The 15,583-nt window shown below is 42.2% G+C and overlaps 1 protein-coding gene across 4 annotated transcripts in view; it reads left to right on the top strand.

The window, feature by feature from the left end:
• The window catches only part of DENND5B (DENN domain containing 5B), a 117,821-nt gene that overhangs the window by 54,507 nt on the left and 47,731 nt on the right, over positions 1-15,583 (top strand). For all 4 annotated transcript variants that reach the window (XM_042795310.1, XM_042795308.1, XM_042795309.1 and 1 more), the window contains one exon: positions 4,798-5,464. In XM_042795310.1, the coding sequence (XP_042651244.1) occupies positions 4,798-5,464 (667 nt within the window). The remainder of the gene's footprint in view (positions 1-4,797; positions 5,465-15,583) is intronic.

Genomic DNA, 15,583 nt, shown 5'->3' with positions numbered 1-15,583 from the left:
ACTCTCAAGTGGTTCTTGGGTTGTTTACAACCAGCCCCTGTGATATGATGAACAAGGTGCTTCTGCTGAGACTAAGAGCACGCACTAGGCATGCTGGTTGAAAAGCTGTAGAGGAAGAGGTATTGTGAAAACAGCATACTTTCAGGCACAACAGAAGTGAAATGCTGCATTTCCCTTGTTAGATCTAGTTAAGTTTACTGCATGATGAAACAAGTCCAACCACTGTCTCAGTGACTGGGTGAGAAGGGGTGTAGTCACCCAGGATATGTATTCATAGGTGGGAAGGAGGCAAATCAAGGAATTTTTAAGATACTGATATCCATATTAAATTCTCAAGTACAAAAACCCTTGATTCTGCATATAGCAAGGGGAAGAGGAATCTTTACATAGAAGCTGGAACTCACATAAACCACAGCTTTTGTTGGGTAGTCACTTTTAATGGCACCTCTGCATCTTCCATACATCTCTTTCCTCTCAGCTAAATTTGATGTAAGCATCTGTGCGTCCGAGTCCCATGAACAGGGGAGGGAAGAGAAAACAGTTTCAGAGGGAGGCACCAGTGACAGCTGAAAGACTGATGATCCACTGGAAATTTTCCCAAGGAGCTGATATTCAAAAGATGTTTCCAAAATCACCAAAGCACTTGTTAAGAACGCATCCTGACAAAGACAACAGGTTACTGGTGTCTGGGCTTCCCAGTATAGAAAATCCTATTTGTTTTATAACTTAAAAGTAACCAGTTGTTGTAATAATAACATTAAACAATATTACCGCTTCCAGGTGTTTTCGAAAATGTGTATTGGGTCTAACTCAAAATTGGAAAATTAGGGATCCCCTTCCCCCAATCTAGTTTAGAAGTGCTTTGCATTTGAGGAGGGTAGGACTACATACTAGCTACTTCAAAAGAGAACCAGCCTTATAGTACGGTGCAGGTATGAAGTCAAGAGAATCTCCTGGCCCTCATGCAGGAGATGGAGAGACGGGGAACACATAAAACCCACACTAAAATGGCTTTTGCAAGTGCAAAAATGCATTTGGAACTGCTCTGCTATTGTGAAGATGTAGAAATCTGGAGTTCATGTCCATTTCCACTGAATTTAATTTTTTAGCATTGTGCCAATTATTTAATTTGAAAGCACATGAGCTGGAAGTAGCAGTGGCACGGGGAGCTGATGCTGTGGCCCTGCACGTGCTTAGCTGGGCATCTCTGTCCTCTGCTGCCGAACGTGCGCTGAGGGAGGTGGTGCAGTGTTTGGGCAGGCCTCCGTATCACTTTGCTTATGCAAAAGGCATGAGAGACTCAGAAAAATGCTTCATCAGCACAGTTAAGATGGTAGTAACTCAACTACCAAGGCTACTTATGCCTTTTAATTCTGCCTTTGAAATGGTGGTGGTTCAGAGAAGTGAAGTGATAGGGGTTGTGCAGCAGGAGTACGGCAGCAAGAAGTACTAGCTGGAATTGCTGCGTTATTTGTCTCTCACATTACAGCTGAAAATGTCTAGTATTCATGAAGTGTGATCATATTATCGGACAAAAATGGAATGCTAAAACCAGCAAGAGACCTATTAAAATAAAATGATTGAACTGAGATGCATTCGGCTGAAATCAAATAGCTGAAGAAGACATCTTTCATTTGCAATGTGTCTTGGAGAAAAAAGAAAGCATTTACTAACAGCAGAAGTATTTAATGGTCTTTTAAATCATCTTCTGGAAAACTTCTTTATTGTTTTGATCTGAAACATCATTTAAAGTAATATCCACCTCCACAGAATCCCTTGAGGCAATTATTGGCCTTTCTGATCTTGCCTTGCTGTATTAGTTCTACCTATGTGTTTGCTTTATGTGAGCTTCCAGAAGCAATTTTCCTCAGAGAAGAAAATGCATAAATCCTTGAAGGTTAACTTGTGAGAACTCTGGCTTTGCTGGATGCCTAAGGAATTTCAATTGCCTTCTGAAACCATCCAGTCACTTTAAAAATACCCCCCCGAAGTCCCAAGCAATCACTCTGCCTATGAGTCATGTTTTCTCTCCCTTTCAAAGTACATTATCAAAGTACAGAGTTCTCTTTAATAGGGAAGTATTTCTTTCCCCCCACTGCTTTTTGTGATTATCCCTGCCTAACGTCACGTATTATCTTCTGTGGCCATTCTGCAAGTAACGAGTTGTACCAAACTGAAGTTCTCAGTAAGAAAAAGTGATTTTTTTAGGCAATAAACCTCCTATTTTAGCCTTCTGGTTCATCAAGGTATATGAATTTTTGCCTGTATTTCTGAAGTCCAAGGAAGCACTCTGTTTAACATCTCATGTACTGAAATAAAAGAATTAAAGGTTCTCTAGTGTCATTTGAGGGAGTAGGCTTTAATACAAACTAAGGCATCTTTCTCTCCATCCCCTCACCCATGGTGCAATTTGGGTATGGAGCTTGCTTCTTTAGCCTGTTGCGAACATGTAAAATATACAGGGGCTTAAAAAGTGAAATAGAGGATCTAATGGAGAAGAGGTGAACCAGTGCTAATGGGCAGTGGTCTGGAGGGTGTGTGTCCTGCCTCCATGTTTTGGAATAGTGTGTCTCCTACTCATCACATCTAGAGATGGGTCATGGATTAGTTGATGTCTTTGTGCAGCTTCCTTTTGTTTTTACAAACCATGTTGATTATAAGCCTTATTGCAAATATGATTTAATTCTACATTTTTCTGCTGATGGATGTGTTTAAATATAAATAGTAAAGTGCTCTTAAACCCAAAATCCAGTCCTTTGATGACTAATCTTATAGTTTTCTATCTTTTTACAAAGATGCAATAAAGGTGACTGACTGCCTTCTTGCTGTTAGTCAGCCAGCTTCACCAGCAGGCAAAGCTTTCAACGCCCTTAGCACATCCCAGGCTGTCCTTCCCCAACACTCTTCTGTGGCACATGTGACAAACACAGACGAGATGGGAAGTGATTGATGTCTGAGGCACTAAGATGAAAGTTTTCATACATTAACTGCAAATTTGAAGCTTTCTGTGATGCTGGAAAATGAGCACGGGCCCTTCCTTTTGATCTTAGCTTCTTAAGTGACTCTTGGTCGTTCTTCCCTGCCTTGGTGCTTTCCCATCTTCATTCTTTCTCTGCCTTTTCTTGTGGCCTGTTGTAGGTCCAACAGCAGCAGTCTCTGTGCCAGGGTTTGCAGCCAGAGTCTTAAAATGTCCATAATCTGCGTATGTCAGGCTGTGGCTGAAAGTTAATGGATGGGTGTCCCCTTGTGTGTGTATATTCAGTATATAAAGGACAAGGAAACAGTAATTAAGTCTTGGAGGAAATTTATTTAAAACAGTCTTCTGAACCTGTCTCAGCTGATCTGGATTTCCCTGATGCTTATCTGTTCTTGATTGTACCAGTACATATAATTTGCTTATCCAGGTATTTTTCTGTAAAGTGAAGAAAATATAATATTTGATAGTCTTGAGATGAAAACCTATGATTTTGGCCTGTTTGGATTTGATAAGGCTATAGCTGCCATTGAATGCCCACATTCTATAAATAAATTTTGATTAAGCAAGCCTGCCAAAAAATGATGTTAAGAGATATTTATTGTACAGAATAAATTTAAATAAAGTATGAAACATGGTTTTTGTGGTTTTTTTTTTTTTTTTTTTTACTACTACTTTATTGGAGAGGCCTTAACCAACTTTATCAGGCTGTCAGATGGTTTCTGTAGGGTGCACTGGTGAAGTTCAGAGTAGGACGTGCCTGAAAATATGTAATTATTTCTCTTGACCTCTTCTACCATCAGAAGACTTTACTCCCAGACAAGGTGAGACATAAGGGGATGCACTCAGTAGTGTGTAGGTTCACATCCCTTGGGAAAGTTGTCTTCTAATGTTGCTTTTTGGAACAGAAGGAACACTTTGAAGGTTCTCCCTCTCTTCTTTCCTTTTATTTCTTCAGATGGAAGGTACAAAGGAAGCTTTAGTTCTTCGTTTATAAACATACTGATTTAGCTAGAACATAAGGATTTTCATGCTGATGCACATTCGAACAAGTTTTGCTGAATGTTTGTTGTTTTGTATTAGATGGATGATAGAATTTCTGAGGAATGCCTGGAAAAATGCCTGGAGTTGTCACTAGGGCTATGTTTCAGAGAAACACCCAGTGTAGTAGAATCACTGCAAAAGCTTTTGCTGAGTGGTACATCAGAAATGAGGCTTGCATAGATTTTTTTTTTTGGGGGGGGGGGTTCCTCCTTTCCCTCCTCCCCCGCCTTCTTCCAGTCTAAGCTATTTTGTAACACTTAAGGAAGAAAGTAAATGTAACAGCTGTCAGTCAATTGTTTGTTTTTTGGTTTTGTCTTGTCTTGTTTTCTTCTAAGAAAATTAGGGAAGATCAAAGGATTTCAAGTCTGTGTAATTTGAATTCAGTGGTATAAGGTGCTTCCTTGGCTCTCTGATTTTAGAGTATTGTGGGCATGATATATGCAAATGAGAACAAAACCGGTTGTTTTATATGATGCTTAAGTAAATGAGACAAAGACTGTTCAGTAGCAAAAATAATTTCAGAAGGTAATGAAATTGAGTTGTAATGAATTAATAGATGGGTCATATTGGAGGGTGTGTTCCTTTCTTCAGTCATGTCTATCTCTTAAGTAGCATCAGTTTTAGGCTGTTTGTTCTTGGGCTACTTTTCGGGGGGGTTATGTTTAATGATAAATGGCTTGTTATGATACGATGGCTAAAAGGAACGTGCCTGTAAAGCAAAGTAACAAAATAAAATTGTAGCTGAGATAACTATATCTATTTCTTTTCTGTTTTCTTAGCTGTGTATGCCCAAAGGGCTGTCTTTCAGGACGCAGGCAGATAACAGGGATCCGCAGCTCCATTCGTTCATCATCACCAGAGAAGATGGCTCTCGTACGTACGGGTTTGTGCTCACGTTCTACGAGGAGGTCACGAGCAAGCAGATCTGCACAGCCATGCAAACGCTCTACCAGATGCACAACGCAGAGCAATACAGCAGCGTCTGTGCCTCCTCCTCGTGCAGCATGGACTCCCTGGCCAGCAGCATCGACGAGGGCGACGCCACTTCCCTCGCCAAGCTCCAGAGGTACAACTCCTACGACATCAGCAGAGACACTCTGTACGTCTCCAAATGCATATGCCTCATCACCCCTCTGCCCTTCATGCAAGCCTGCAAGAAGTTCCTGATCCAGCTCTATAAGGCGGTGACCTCCCAGCAGCCGCCACCTCTGCCCCTGGAGAGCTACATCCACAACATCCTCTACGAGGTGCCCCTGCCGCCCCCGGGGAGGTCGCTCAAGTTTTATGGGGTTTACGAGCCCATCATTTGCCAGAGACCTGGGCCCAACGAGCTGCCACTCTCTGACTACCCGCTGCGGGAGGTCTTCGAGCTGCTGGGCCTGGAGAACCTGGTCCAGGTTTTCACCTGCGTTCTTCTGGAGATGCAGATCCTCCTGTACTCACAAGGTGGGCACTCGTCCGGCAGTACGTGTTGGGTCTGTTCCCAGTGGGCAGTTCCTGGGCAGCTGGAGCCACAGGAGCTGATGTAGAGCTGTTGATTTGCAGCGGATTTGTGAAACCTGAGAATGTAACGAAAAAATGTGAGAGAAATGAGTCTGTCCTAATGAAAGCACTAAATAATTGTTTCCTCCAGGCAGTCTAGGTGCCGCTTGTTTAATTATGCATTGTATTTATCACTTGTGACACCTAGCAATAGAATTCACTTAATTATTACCCTTACATTGCCCTTGATCACGCTGCAAGACAGCATGAAACTAATCCTTATCTTCTGCAAAAATACCAGCAGAAAGTAATACATCTTGCAGAAGACACTCTTGCTACTTTCTTTTTCAAATTTCAGCAGCACGCTGAAGTTTGGCACGATTTCCTCCCTCCCATATGATGGGTATGTTCTGGTTAAAGCACTGAGGGGTTTTTAGCACTTAGAAGCTGAAGCTTTAATGCTGGGTTGGAACTGAGTGGAGTTACAGGGCATCCCTCTGTAGTCCTACTTGAGAGATCTGGGAACTTTTCTGACAAGGATGCTGGTACATCTTTTTAAGACACTTAAGACTGCAATTGGCAAAAGCTAGCTACGTTGGCAGGAGCTGCTTGCACACAGCCTGTCAACGTTGAAATACGGCAGCAAGCTTTTGAAAATCTGGCCTGTGCCTTTTCTCTTCTGGCTGTGTCCTTCTGCAATAGTGCAATACCCTGCTACAAGTTTTGGGAATCTTAACGCTGGGCGTGCTCTGACATTTTACACCCTTGTTACTGTTTTCTGTATGATGTTGGTTGCTGAGATTGTGGCCCTGGTGATATTTGGGTACCAAAAAGTGTGTGCTACAACTATTGCAATGCACCAAAGGGCCAGAACGAGTCAAGTTCAAGTTTCCTGCTGACTTTCAAGGGGTTGTCCAGACTTTTTGGAGATTCCTTAAGTCTCACTGGGTGTCTGTCTGTATTATCTGGGTTCCCAAACAGCTTCTGTGATGCTGACCCTAAATTAGTAAAATATGTCTCAGGCATAAAGGTTTTTTTGAGGGTGGAGGGTGGTTTTGTCAGACTAGAATGAACAACACGAAGCCAGAAGGTACGCATACCTTTTAACAAAAAGAAGAAAAGGTGTTGAATACCTAGAATTCTCAAGAGACGTGGTTCAATCACAGAGCTTCAGGTGGAGAGGAGAGAGAGGATGGGAAGTCATCTAAAATGAGTACCGGTAATGAATCTTCAGGCTCCAAAAGTGAATGCTTGGGTTTGTCACATAAAAGAAAAGGGCAGTAAGTGTGTAATAGTAATGCTAGTGAATGAATGACTGAGAATGGGGAACAATGTTCAGGGAGGTGGAAGGAGGGTGATACTTCTGAAAATGACTGAATTCAAAGGATTGTCAGTTCTTTGCAGAGCACTTCTGCACATGGACTTCTGGGGTTTGCTTTCAGGAACCGAAAATGAAGGGCTTTATCTGCTCTCGGTTTGAAGTGTGAGCAGAAATCCTGCTGTTAGTTTTGATTAGGCTGCTTTTCCCCTCCCTTCTGCTTCTGTGTGTCTGTGCTTTCCCCTTTCTTCCTCGGTTTGAATCATGCTGCTTTTGCCACTTGACACTGAGGTTCCACATTAAGCAGCAACACCACTGAAATGCCTCCCCATCCCTCCTTGTCACTCCCACCCTGGTCCCTGCTTATGGACTCACTGAAAACTGAGATTTTTTTTTTTTTTTTTTTTTTTTTTTAAACTGTAAGCTAGTAGCATTAGGAAAAAAACTGCTCATCAGATTACATTTTAGTAAAATTTTGTGCAGACAGAAAGCGAACTGCATATGCATTACTTTTGTAATAGTCCTTGAGACAGATACAAAATATCCGCCAAATAATTTTGATTCAATTTTCAGTGCCACCAGAAGTTAGATAAATAAGTGTTTTTCTTCCAATTACTGGCTATAATTTAAGGGTTTACTTGTTTTGTTTGTTTTCACTGCGGTGTTTTGTTTTTGTTTTTTAAGAAAATGAGATAGTGAGAATTAATCCTCTCGAACCTTCAAAATTCAGTTGGTTTTGGTTTTGGTTTTTTTTTTCCCCTCTTCCTCTGTTACAGATGTGTTTGACATGACCTTTACTTCCCTAACATAGACACAACTTGATGGTGTATGGGCAAAAGCATATGGTTGTATTAGGGAAAATTTGTGATTATGTAAAAAGCATTGTAATGCTGGTTCCCAGAGGTGAAGAATGTGGAGTGAAGGTCAAGTGCAAAGCCTCAGTTTTGGCATATGCTGATAGCTGAGTGCTTGGCTAATTGTGCATTGCAGCTTCTTTTAAATGTCAGTCTTGTGATTCCTGAAAGAGAAAACAAAGCAGCTCTTTTCCTATTTGAGATATAACCCACCTAGATACTACTGAAATCTCTCTAAGCTTTGAGACCCATCAGGGAGAAACACTTTCTTAACTCTCAAGCTCTTTCAAGGCAAAAGATGAAAAGAAGTTTTGGGCCTACGTATCCCTTGCTCCAAAGTAACGAATGAGAGAGTGATTTTTGTAGATTTGTCCTTCCTTCCATTTCTGCTTTAAAGAGGATGGACCTGCTGCACTGTGTTTGCAGTGGCTTGGCCTTGCTGCAACCTTCCCAGGTTCCACAAGAGATTAATAGAAGATGGTCTTGTGTCCATGGAGTACCATTTCAAGCAAGACTGCGTTAGGAGCCCCAAGTCAGAATTCACTGATATGTTACCATACTCAAGAAATCAGAGCACTGGACCAAAAACTACTTGAGGTCACCAAACTATTTTGGTGAGAGCGCTGCTAAGAACACACGTGGGAAATGTAAGCTGACTTTTTTTGTAGTTCTCCTAGCCTTGTTGGAAGGAAGCTTTTCATTCAAGCTTGCCAAATAATTTGTTCCTCTTTTTAAAGAATAAAGACTTCTCTTGGAAAGTTGAGTGAAAAATATAAATTGTTGCAGAACCTTGAACGTACAATGAGTCTGCTGGCTGTCCGCTGAGAACCTGAAACTTCTCACTAAACATCTGTCCGTTAAAGGCAGATTACTTATTGCAGCCAAGAAAGAGCAGGAGGGATATGAAGACTGCAAACGCTGGGAGCAACTGGCCAAATGGCTTTAGATCCAAACATTATAGGCTAGCGTGGGCAGTAGGCTGCCTGGCGAAAGAGTGGTTGTCAAGTGGAGTTGCTCCTACTTGGTGATAACAGCAGCAAAGGGCTGGCAGGAAGGTTGCACAGAGACTGTACTGGCTTTTCTGGAGTGTTTTTTCTCTACTGAGCTGGGAGTTGATGATGAAATAGTTTATTTTTAACCCTGTAGCTGAGGCATAATGTTTCCAGCAGCCTGAACAAAGGCATCCAACTAAATGAAGAGGTGAAGGTGTTGGGTGACTTCACCCAGCTTGCCCTGGACACGTTCAATATGAGTGTTTGGCACAGCTCTGTGGTGGGGACAGGACCAATTGGTAGCTGTTTGTACCATGGCTGCTACTGTCCACTTTGGCCACCTAATTGCTCTGTTCATGGTGTTTTAAAGGCGAGTGGTATCCCATCACCAGGGAGAATGAAGGGGTTCCTGCGGACTGTAACTTCACTTTGCAGCTGTGGTGGTCAAGCAGAGTGGTGGAGAGACTGATGTGAAAGCATGATGAGCTAATTGTCTGAGCTCACTTTTTAAGATCTTTCATTCCCAAATGTTTTGGACGGCAGGCAACTACCCTAATCCTTAGTTTCTCTCAATTTATGGTTTAAACTTTAAAGCAGCCTGCTGCTAAGGAGCTATCACTGTGACTTTACAAACCAGAGTTTGGGAACCGCTGGTGTGGATATTTATGTCCTTCTGGGGAAAAAGCCACTGTGACCAAAGCATTGCAGTCTGAGGATGTGAAATGTCTGTGCAGGTTGGGAGCAGCAAACGGTGCTGTGGGAGGATGAGGGCAAGACACGGAACAAGGCGAGGATAGCTTGGGAACTGTCAGAAACCTGTGCTTGCGCCCTAACTGGCAAGACTGAAAAGACAAGTCCTTACTGTTAATGGAGACAGTGTGGACTTCCAGAGAGTTAATCAAAATCACTGTTGGTGGGTAGATGTAACAGGCTGCTCTAAGTGCCAGCTTTGGCCTGCAGAGGTGGTACAGAAAGCTGTACCTGAAAGCACTAGAAGCAGAACTCCTGTGGCTTCAGGTTACATCTTCCTGCATATAGAGAATACTTTTAAGTTTAAGAAGGGCCAAATTTTAACAATGGGGCTTTGAAAGCCAAGGGGAGTGAATAGATATTTTTTCCCCACAGTTCTTCAGGGTGCAGTCTTTGGGTTGCAACCTTATAAATTTCATCTTCTAAAAGTCAAGGATTAGATTATGATGTGTTTCTGTGGCTTTCAAAGGAAGGATATAAGAACTGCCAGACACCCAATACAGCAGAAAAGAACTGATACAGGGTCATACTTGTCACTAAACAAGGCACATGGTGTAGCACACATCTAATGTTGTGCAAGCTTGGGGCTTACAGACTTTCATTTATGAAACAGACTTCCTGTTGTAGTTTTATTATAGTTTATTCAATCATAGAAATTAATACTCTTTCAAGTGCCCTTTATTTTATTCAGAGCACAGCTCTCCTGTGCAACCGTGGAGATGTAAGGGTATTATGAATGTTCAGGCTTCCAGCAGTGTCCAAGTTAATAACACTCTGCGATAGCTGCTGCAGTTTCCCAAGGATCGGTAACAAAACGCCACTGGCATGAGGTGTCTGCTGGAGAGAGATGAATTAAACTGTGGGCTCTGCAGAAACCTCGGCAATCCATTTTATATGTCTGCCTTTCTAGGGATTTAAACATGAGAGGGAATGTGTGGATGAGACAAAGATAAACTTCTTAGAGCTTAGGCTGTTTCTACTCATTATAATTTTGAGCATTTCCCAAGCTGTTTTTTCAAAGGGCTTGAGTAATTGCTCCTCAAAGATTGAAATATTATTTGCGTTCTTTTTTTTCAATATTAGAAATAATAATATAAATCACTATACATATATCTAGTCACCACCTAGAAAAGACCTGAAAGATCTTTCTTCGGAATTCTGTTTTGGGGGAGGTTTTTAAAAACAAATACACTCATGATGCGTTTGCCTTTTAAAGCATTTCTACACCGAATAGTTACATAGAAAATCCTTGCTGTTATGCTCATTATTTAAACAGTTGCACTCCACACTAGTATTCATCAAAACCAGGGGGGGAAGCTATTGCAGAGAACAGTTTACATGGGGATAAGATGTGTCTGTGCTGTGAAAGAAACCTGGATTTAGGGCCTCAACTGCACCGCAGTCTGAGGAGACTGCAGTGCCTTTTCCCCTGGAAAGGAGAGAAGTAGTTGGACAGATTAATCAGAGAACCATTTTTAACTTCATTTTTAACTTAGGTGAAAAGACAAAACCATGTTTTAATTAAAAGTTGCTCAGTTTTGTTAGCTGAAGTCAATACAGCCTGAAAAGTGAAGTTTCTAGCGCATCTGGAAACAAGGAGAAGGAGCTGGTACAGGTCTGTACCACGAGCCTGCTCCTGTTTGTATTCGCAGTGAACTGCAGAGGAAGATTGGGCAACTGCTTTTAACACTATGCACACGCGCACACTCCACCACCTCTCTACTTTTTTTTTTTTTTTTTTAATTGGATATTGTTATTATTTTCCATTTTTAAATATCTTTACCTTTTACGAACGGGGAAGAGGAAGACAAATTAGGCCTTTACATTGCAATTATGTCAAATGCCAGATAAATAACAGAGCAGTCAGAAGCGGTCTGGAGCAATGTTGTTGCCTGCTGGAACCCATCCCCTCCCGGCCAGGCTGCTGCCCTGGCACAGAACTGCTGCCCACCGGGGGGGCTGCTCAGCCCCCGCAGCCACGGGGACCAGCAAGTTGGTCCCGGTGTCATCAGGGGCATCTTCACATGTCCTGCTGCCACTTTGTCAGCTTTGTCACAGACTTTTGCCCTGCTCTCCGAGGCTTAACCATGCCTCTAATGAAAGCTAATTCAAGTTCTCCTGTGAATTAATTCTTAAGGTGGCTCCTAATCATAAACTAATTTATGCTGAACCACTGATGGCAGGCTGTGACACGGATAAATCGTATAAATGGAAATTTATTGAAGTGGAAGTGATTTTTTTTTCCATGAAGCGTTTGCCAACAAGGGAGAATGGGAAAAATCAGCCTCAGTGAATATTGGCCTTGGGATGTTTCCCTTGGGGCAGAACTGACTCCCAGTCTGAGAGGGTAATTCTTAGTTCAGGCAATTAGATGTAGTCTCATCTTGGTGATCCCGCTTAAGAAAAATATGTATTTTCAGATTTGCATAAATTGCTGCTCTGCTTTTATCTTGTAACTCACGTGCTGTGTCACTCGCTGGTAAATTCACCCTTCTGTCAGGGATAAAGGGCGTTGAGATGCCATGGGTCGTTTCCCTAGGACAGTCTGCTGCTCACAACCCCCGGTCACTGACCTGTCCGAGTTCCCCGAAAGCAGCACTGTTGCAAGGTGATTTCTATGCTGAATAACTCTTTCCTGAAGCATTTTTATGAGTTTTATCTGAACAGCTCTTGAAAATCACCTGGTCTGGCTTGTCAGTCATTGCAGCTGCCGGTATACAAACCAGATGAAAGACAGAAGCTTTGAGGGCTCTTTGAAGTCTGCGACATTTATATGCATTGCTTCTGTGAAGCTATTGAAATCTGATTTGAAAACTTTTGCTTTCATAAACAATTTTTGTACCAGATGTGAATTTCAGATTTCCTTTTTCATCTGCAGTATGCTATATATAAACATTACAGATCTGAAGGTACCAAGCCCCTAGACAGGTCTCATAACTGTTGTGTGCTGTTCCTGACTCGTGCTCAGAGCATAAAGCAAAATACTCATTTTTACTTTCCAGTTTTTCCAATATAACTGGCTCAGCTAATCCCTATCTTGTTACAAAAAGTAGCAGTTAAACAGCAATTGCATATAATACATTGACCGAGGAGGTAGCATGTGGGAAAGCTACTAGTCACAAGAACGTTTTCAAGCTGGTTTAGGTGTTTCCCTCTGAAGAATTAGCTCTTATTCATCAAGGTTCATTTATTTTTATTTTTTTTCTCTGTTGTTGGCTTTGTTTTGTTTAAAACTACTGCTTAAGAATCATTTTGTTCCTTTTGATAAGGTATTCTTTGAGAATGTCATCTGATTATCATCTTCCAGGATACATATTTAAATACGTGGCTTTGCAAAGCTGTGATTATACTTTATGCATGTTCAAAAAGCAGTACAGGAAAGGTTGTGGTGTCCAGGTAACCCATCTTTTCGAATGCTTCCAAGTGCTTTCAAACTGTATGTAAAGCAGGACTTAAAAAGGAAAAGAAAGAGGAAACACGGTCTATTTTTAAAGCATCATACTGGATTTAGAAGATCCAGGCTGAGACTCTAGCTCTGCAGTAGGCTTTCTACCTTACCTTTGGTAGGTTGCTGGAACAGAGAGTTGGAAAATTGCCAAATTGTTCTTTCATCAGGAAGGCTGGGTATGTTGAAACCAGAATAACAGTGTACTGATCACAGCAAGAACACCCTTTCTGGTTTGAATGAGCGTGTGTGTGCACTTACCACATGCCTTATACTCAAAAATCCTGTGGTTGGGCATTTGCTGCGAAGGTCCCAGGTGAAATTCTCTTCTATTTGATTATGACCAAAGATTTGAACGTGTTTTGGAGGTAACACCCGAGTGAGGGAGATCTTAGCTGTTCTTGGGAGGGGTAACATTGATGTCCCTTTCCCCTCTCAAAGGATCTTGGTTTTGCTTTGCTGCAGCATGGGAAGGATTTTGAGATCGCAGACTCCTTTGTAGCAGGAAAAGCAATTTTAATGTTGAGCTTTGTGAATTGCATAACATCTCAGGGCTTCTATACCCAATCTGTAAAATGAAAGGATAAGAATTATTTTGTTTTGTTTTCTCAGTCACTGCCAGTGTTTGGACTTTAAGGTCTTTGTGATAGATATTTCTGCATGCAGAGTATCTGTTGTAATACAGTGCTGATTGGTTATTGTAGTATAGAGAATCAACATCAAGACAGATATTTGTCAAATTTTGTCCTCTTTCAGAAAAACATAGTGAATTGGCGTTCAAATTCTGAAACGGTTTCCATCTTCAGCACAAAATAGTGATTTGTAATCATACAGGAATCTCTCAGGGTTTGCATTTTAAGCCTTACGTTGTATCTTGTGAGCCATGTGAATGTCACCAGACCTTTGTAAAGCATGGCTGAAATGTGGCACTCGCACAACAGAGCTGCCAATCCACGGCAGAGCGGGTCCCCGCTGCGGTCACTTGTCCCGTGCAGGGAAGTGAGATGCAGGGACTTGGCCAAGGGCCCCAGCAGGTGCTGCCAGAAAAAGGGGTTAGATCCAGAGCCTTTGAACTTGCCTCTGTTCCCCTCTTCTTTACTTAGGGAGGAGGTTAAGTGTGAGAGACAGACCCATGCCAAATCCAGCTAAGCAGTTGTTAGGAGGCAGCAGTTGCAGTAGAAGCCATAGGGGCCACTTTGCCCTGGGATTATCCTCCTTGAGCAGTTTCTCTTGGAAAATGTCCTGTGTACAAATTAGAGATTTAACTCTGAACACGAAGAATTTGCTGTAGGGACTTTCCTCGAGGGTGTTCCCTGTCCTGAAGAAAACAGGATAGTTCCCTGTCCCAAGAAGGCGGGGTGAGGGCTGCGGGTATCATTGCCAAGCAAAATAAATAATGTGGTATAAGCTGTCATCACTTTGGGAGTGGGGAGAATTGGAAACTTGAAAGTAAGAGAGTGGTGTAGAAATGCATGTAAGGGAGGTGGAGCAATCAGATGGAAAGGAGAGACAGGGTAAGAGAAATTTAAAGCTAAAAGCCCATCTGTACACTGCAGAGAAACACATCTGGCACTGGGGACATTCAGTAAGTCTCCAGATCTCCTGGGTCCTTTCTCCACTGTCCTGGGCTGCACAGCGAAGAGGAGGGGAGGCACTGCCCTCAGCTTAGGTCTCCCCTGTCTGTTACTTATCTCTGTAGCCAGGGCTGATTTTGCATGGATCAAATCTTTACTCTGGTGGCAGCAACTGGTGCTGTGGGCCATCACAGTGGGCCGTGACCACCTGCTCATGCATTTAAAGCAGTCAGTAGTAGCCTTGTTGGCATCACAGGGCCTGTCACTGCATCCAAGGTGGCATACACCGCATGAGGTGGGTGAACCCCAAGAAGAGGAAGGAATTTATTTCACAGGTCTCAGGAAGTTGCCATTCATCACTCCAAGTTTGTGACTGTCTGTGGATATCACCCAGACTGGGGTTTTACATTTTGTATCTTTTTCCAGGTGTTTCTTGATGTCAGATGGATGGGAAACAGGACTGTTGTGTCCTCACTCTGCTCAACAGACAGGCCCTTCTTGAAAGACAGTCCCTAAACTGGCGAATACTATTTCATCCCTTATTCTAGCTCTAAAGGTTGGAGCAAGATCAGAGAATAGTTTTCCTACCTGGGCCCGTCATTCATAAAATAACAGGCAAAACCTGGCTTGCAGTTGGAGATTGTTATCAAAGTCTGGTAGTGATGTGGGATAGGATCTGGGAATGCTCTCTCCTTTGACACAAGCACACACAGTCTATACAAACTCTGGTTTTTCCATCTGCTTCCATTATTTCCCTCCTTCCTTATTTTTTCTTCTCTGCTTCCTCTTTCCTCTTGATTTGGGAAAATGGAGGAATCCCTTGTTTCCAGGTTATCCTCAGTAACCACGTAAGCTTCCCTCAAGTGCTGATAGGTATAAGAATCTCTCCATTAACAAAGACTTTATGCCTTACAGGATAGGTGTTTGTACAGGCTTGAAAGCAGATACAAAGTAACTAGACTATCTTGCTTCATTAAACAAATATCAAAAGAACCATTTCCAGTTTTTTAAATATTATTTTTCTGGAGGAACCTGGGAACTTCCTTTTCTTCATTGAAAACTGCTGGGCACGTAAATGTTGTTTATCTCTGCTAATCGCTAACAAGCATTGCTAGATGGTAACAATTAACCTAATAATTTGGTTTAATCA

The sequence above is a fragment of the Tyto alba genome, unplaced genomic scaffold (assembly GCF_018691265.1).
Source record: "Tyto alba isolate M040663 unplaced genomic scaffold, T.alba_DEE_v4.0 Super-Scaffold_21, whole genome shotgun sequence".
Classification (NCBI taxonomy): domain Eukaryota; kingdom Metazoa; phylum Chordata; class Aves; order Strigiformes; family Tytonidae; genus Tyto; species Tyto alba.
The sequence above is the reverse complement of the archived record's forward strand: the minus strand, read 5'-3'. Positions and strand labels throughout refer to the sequence as shown.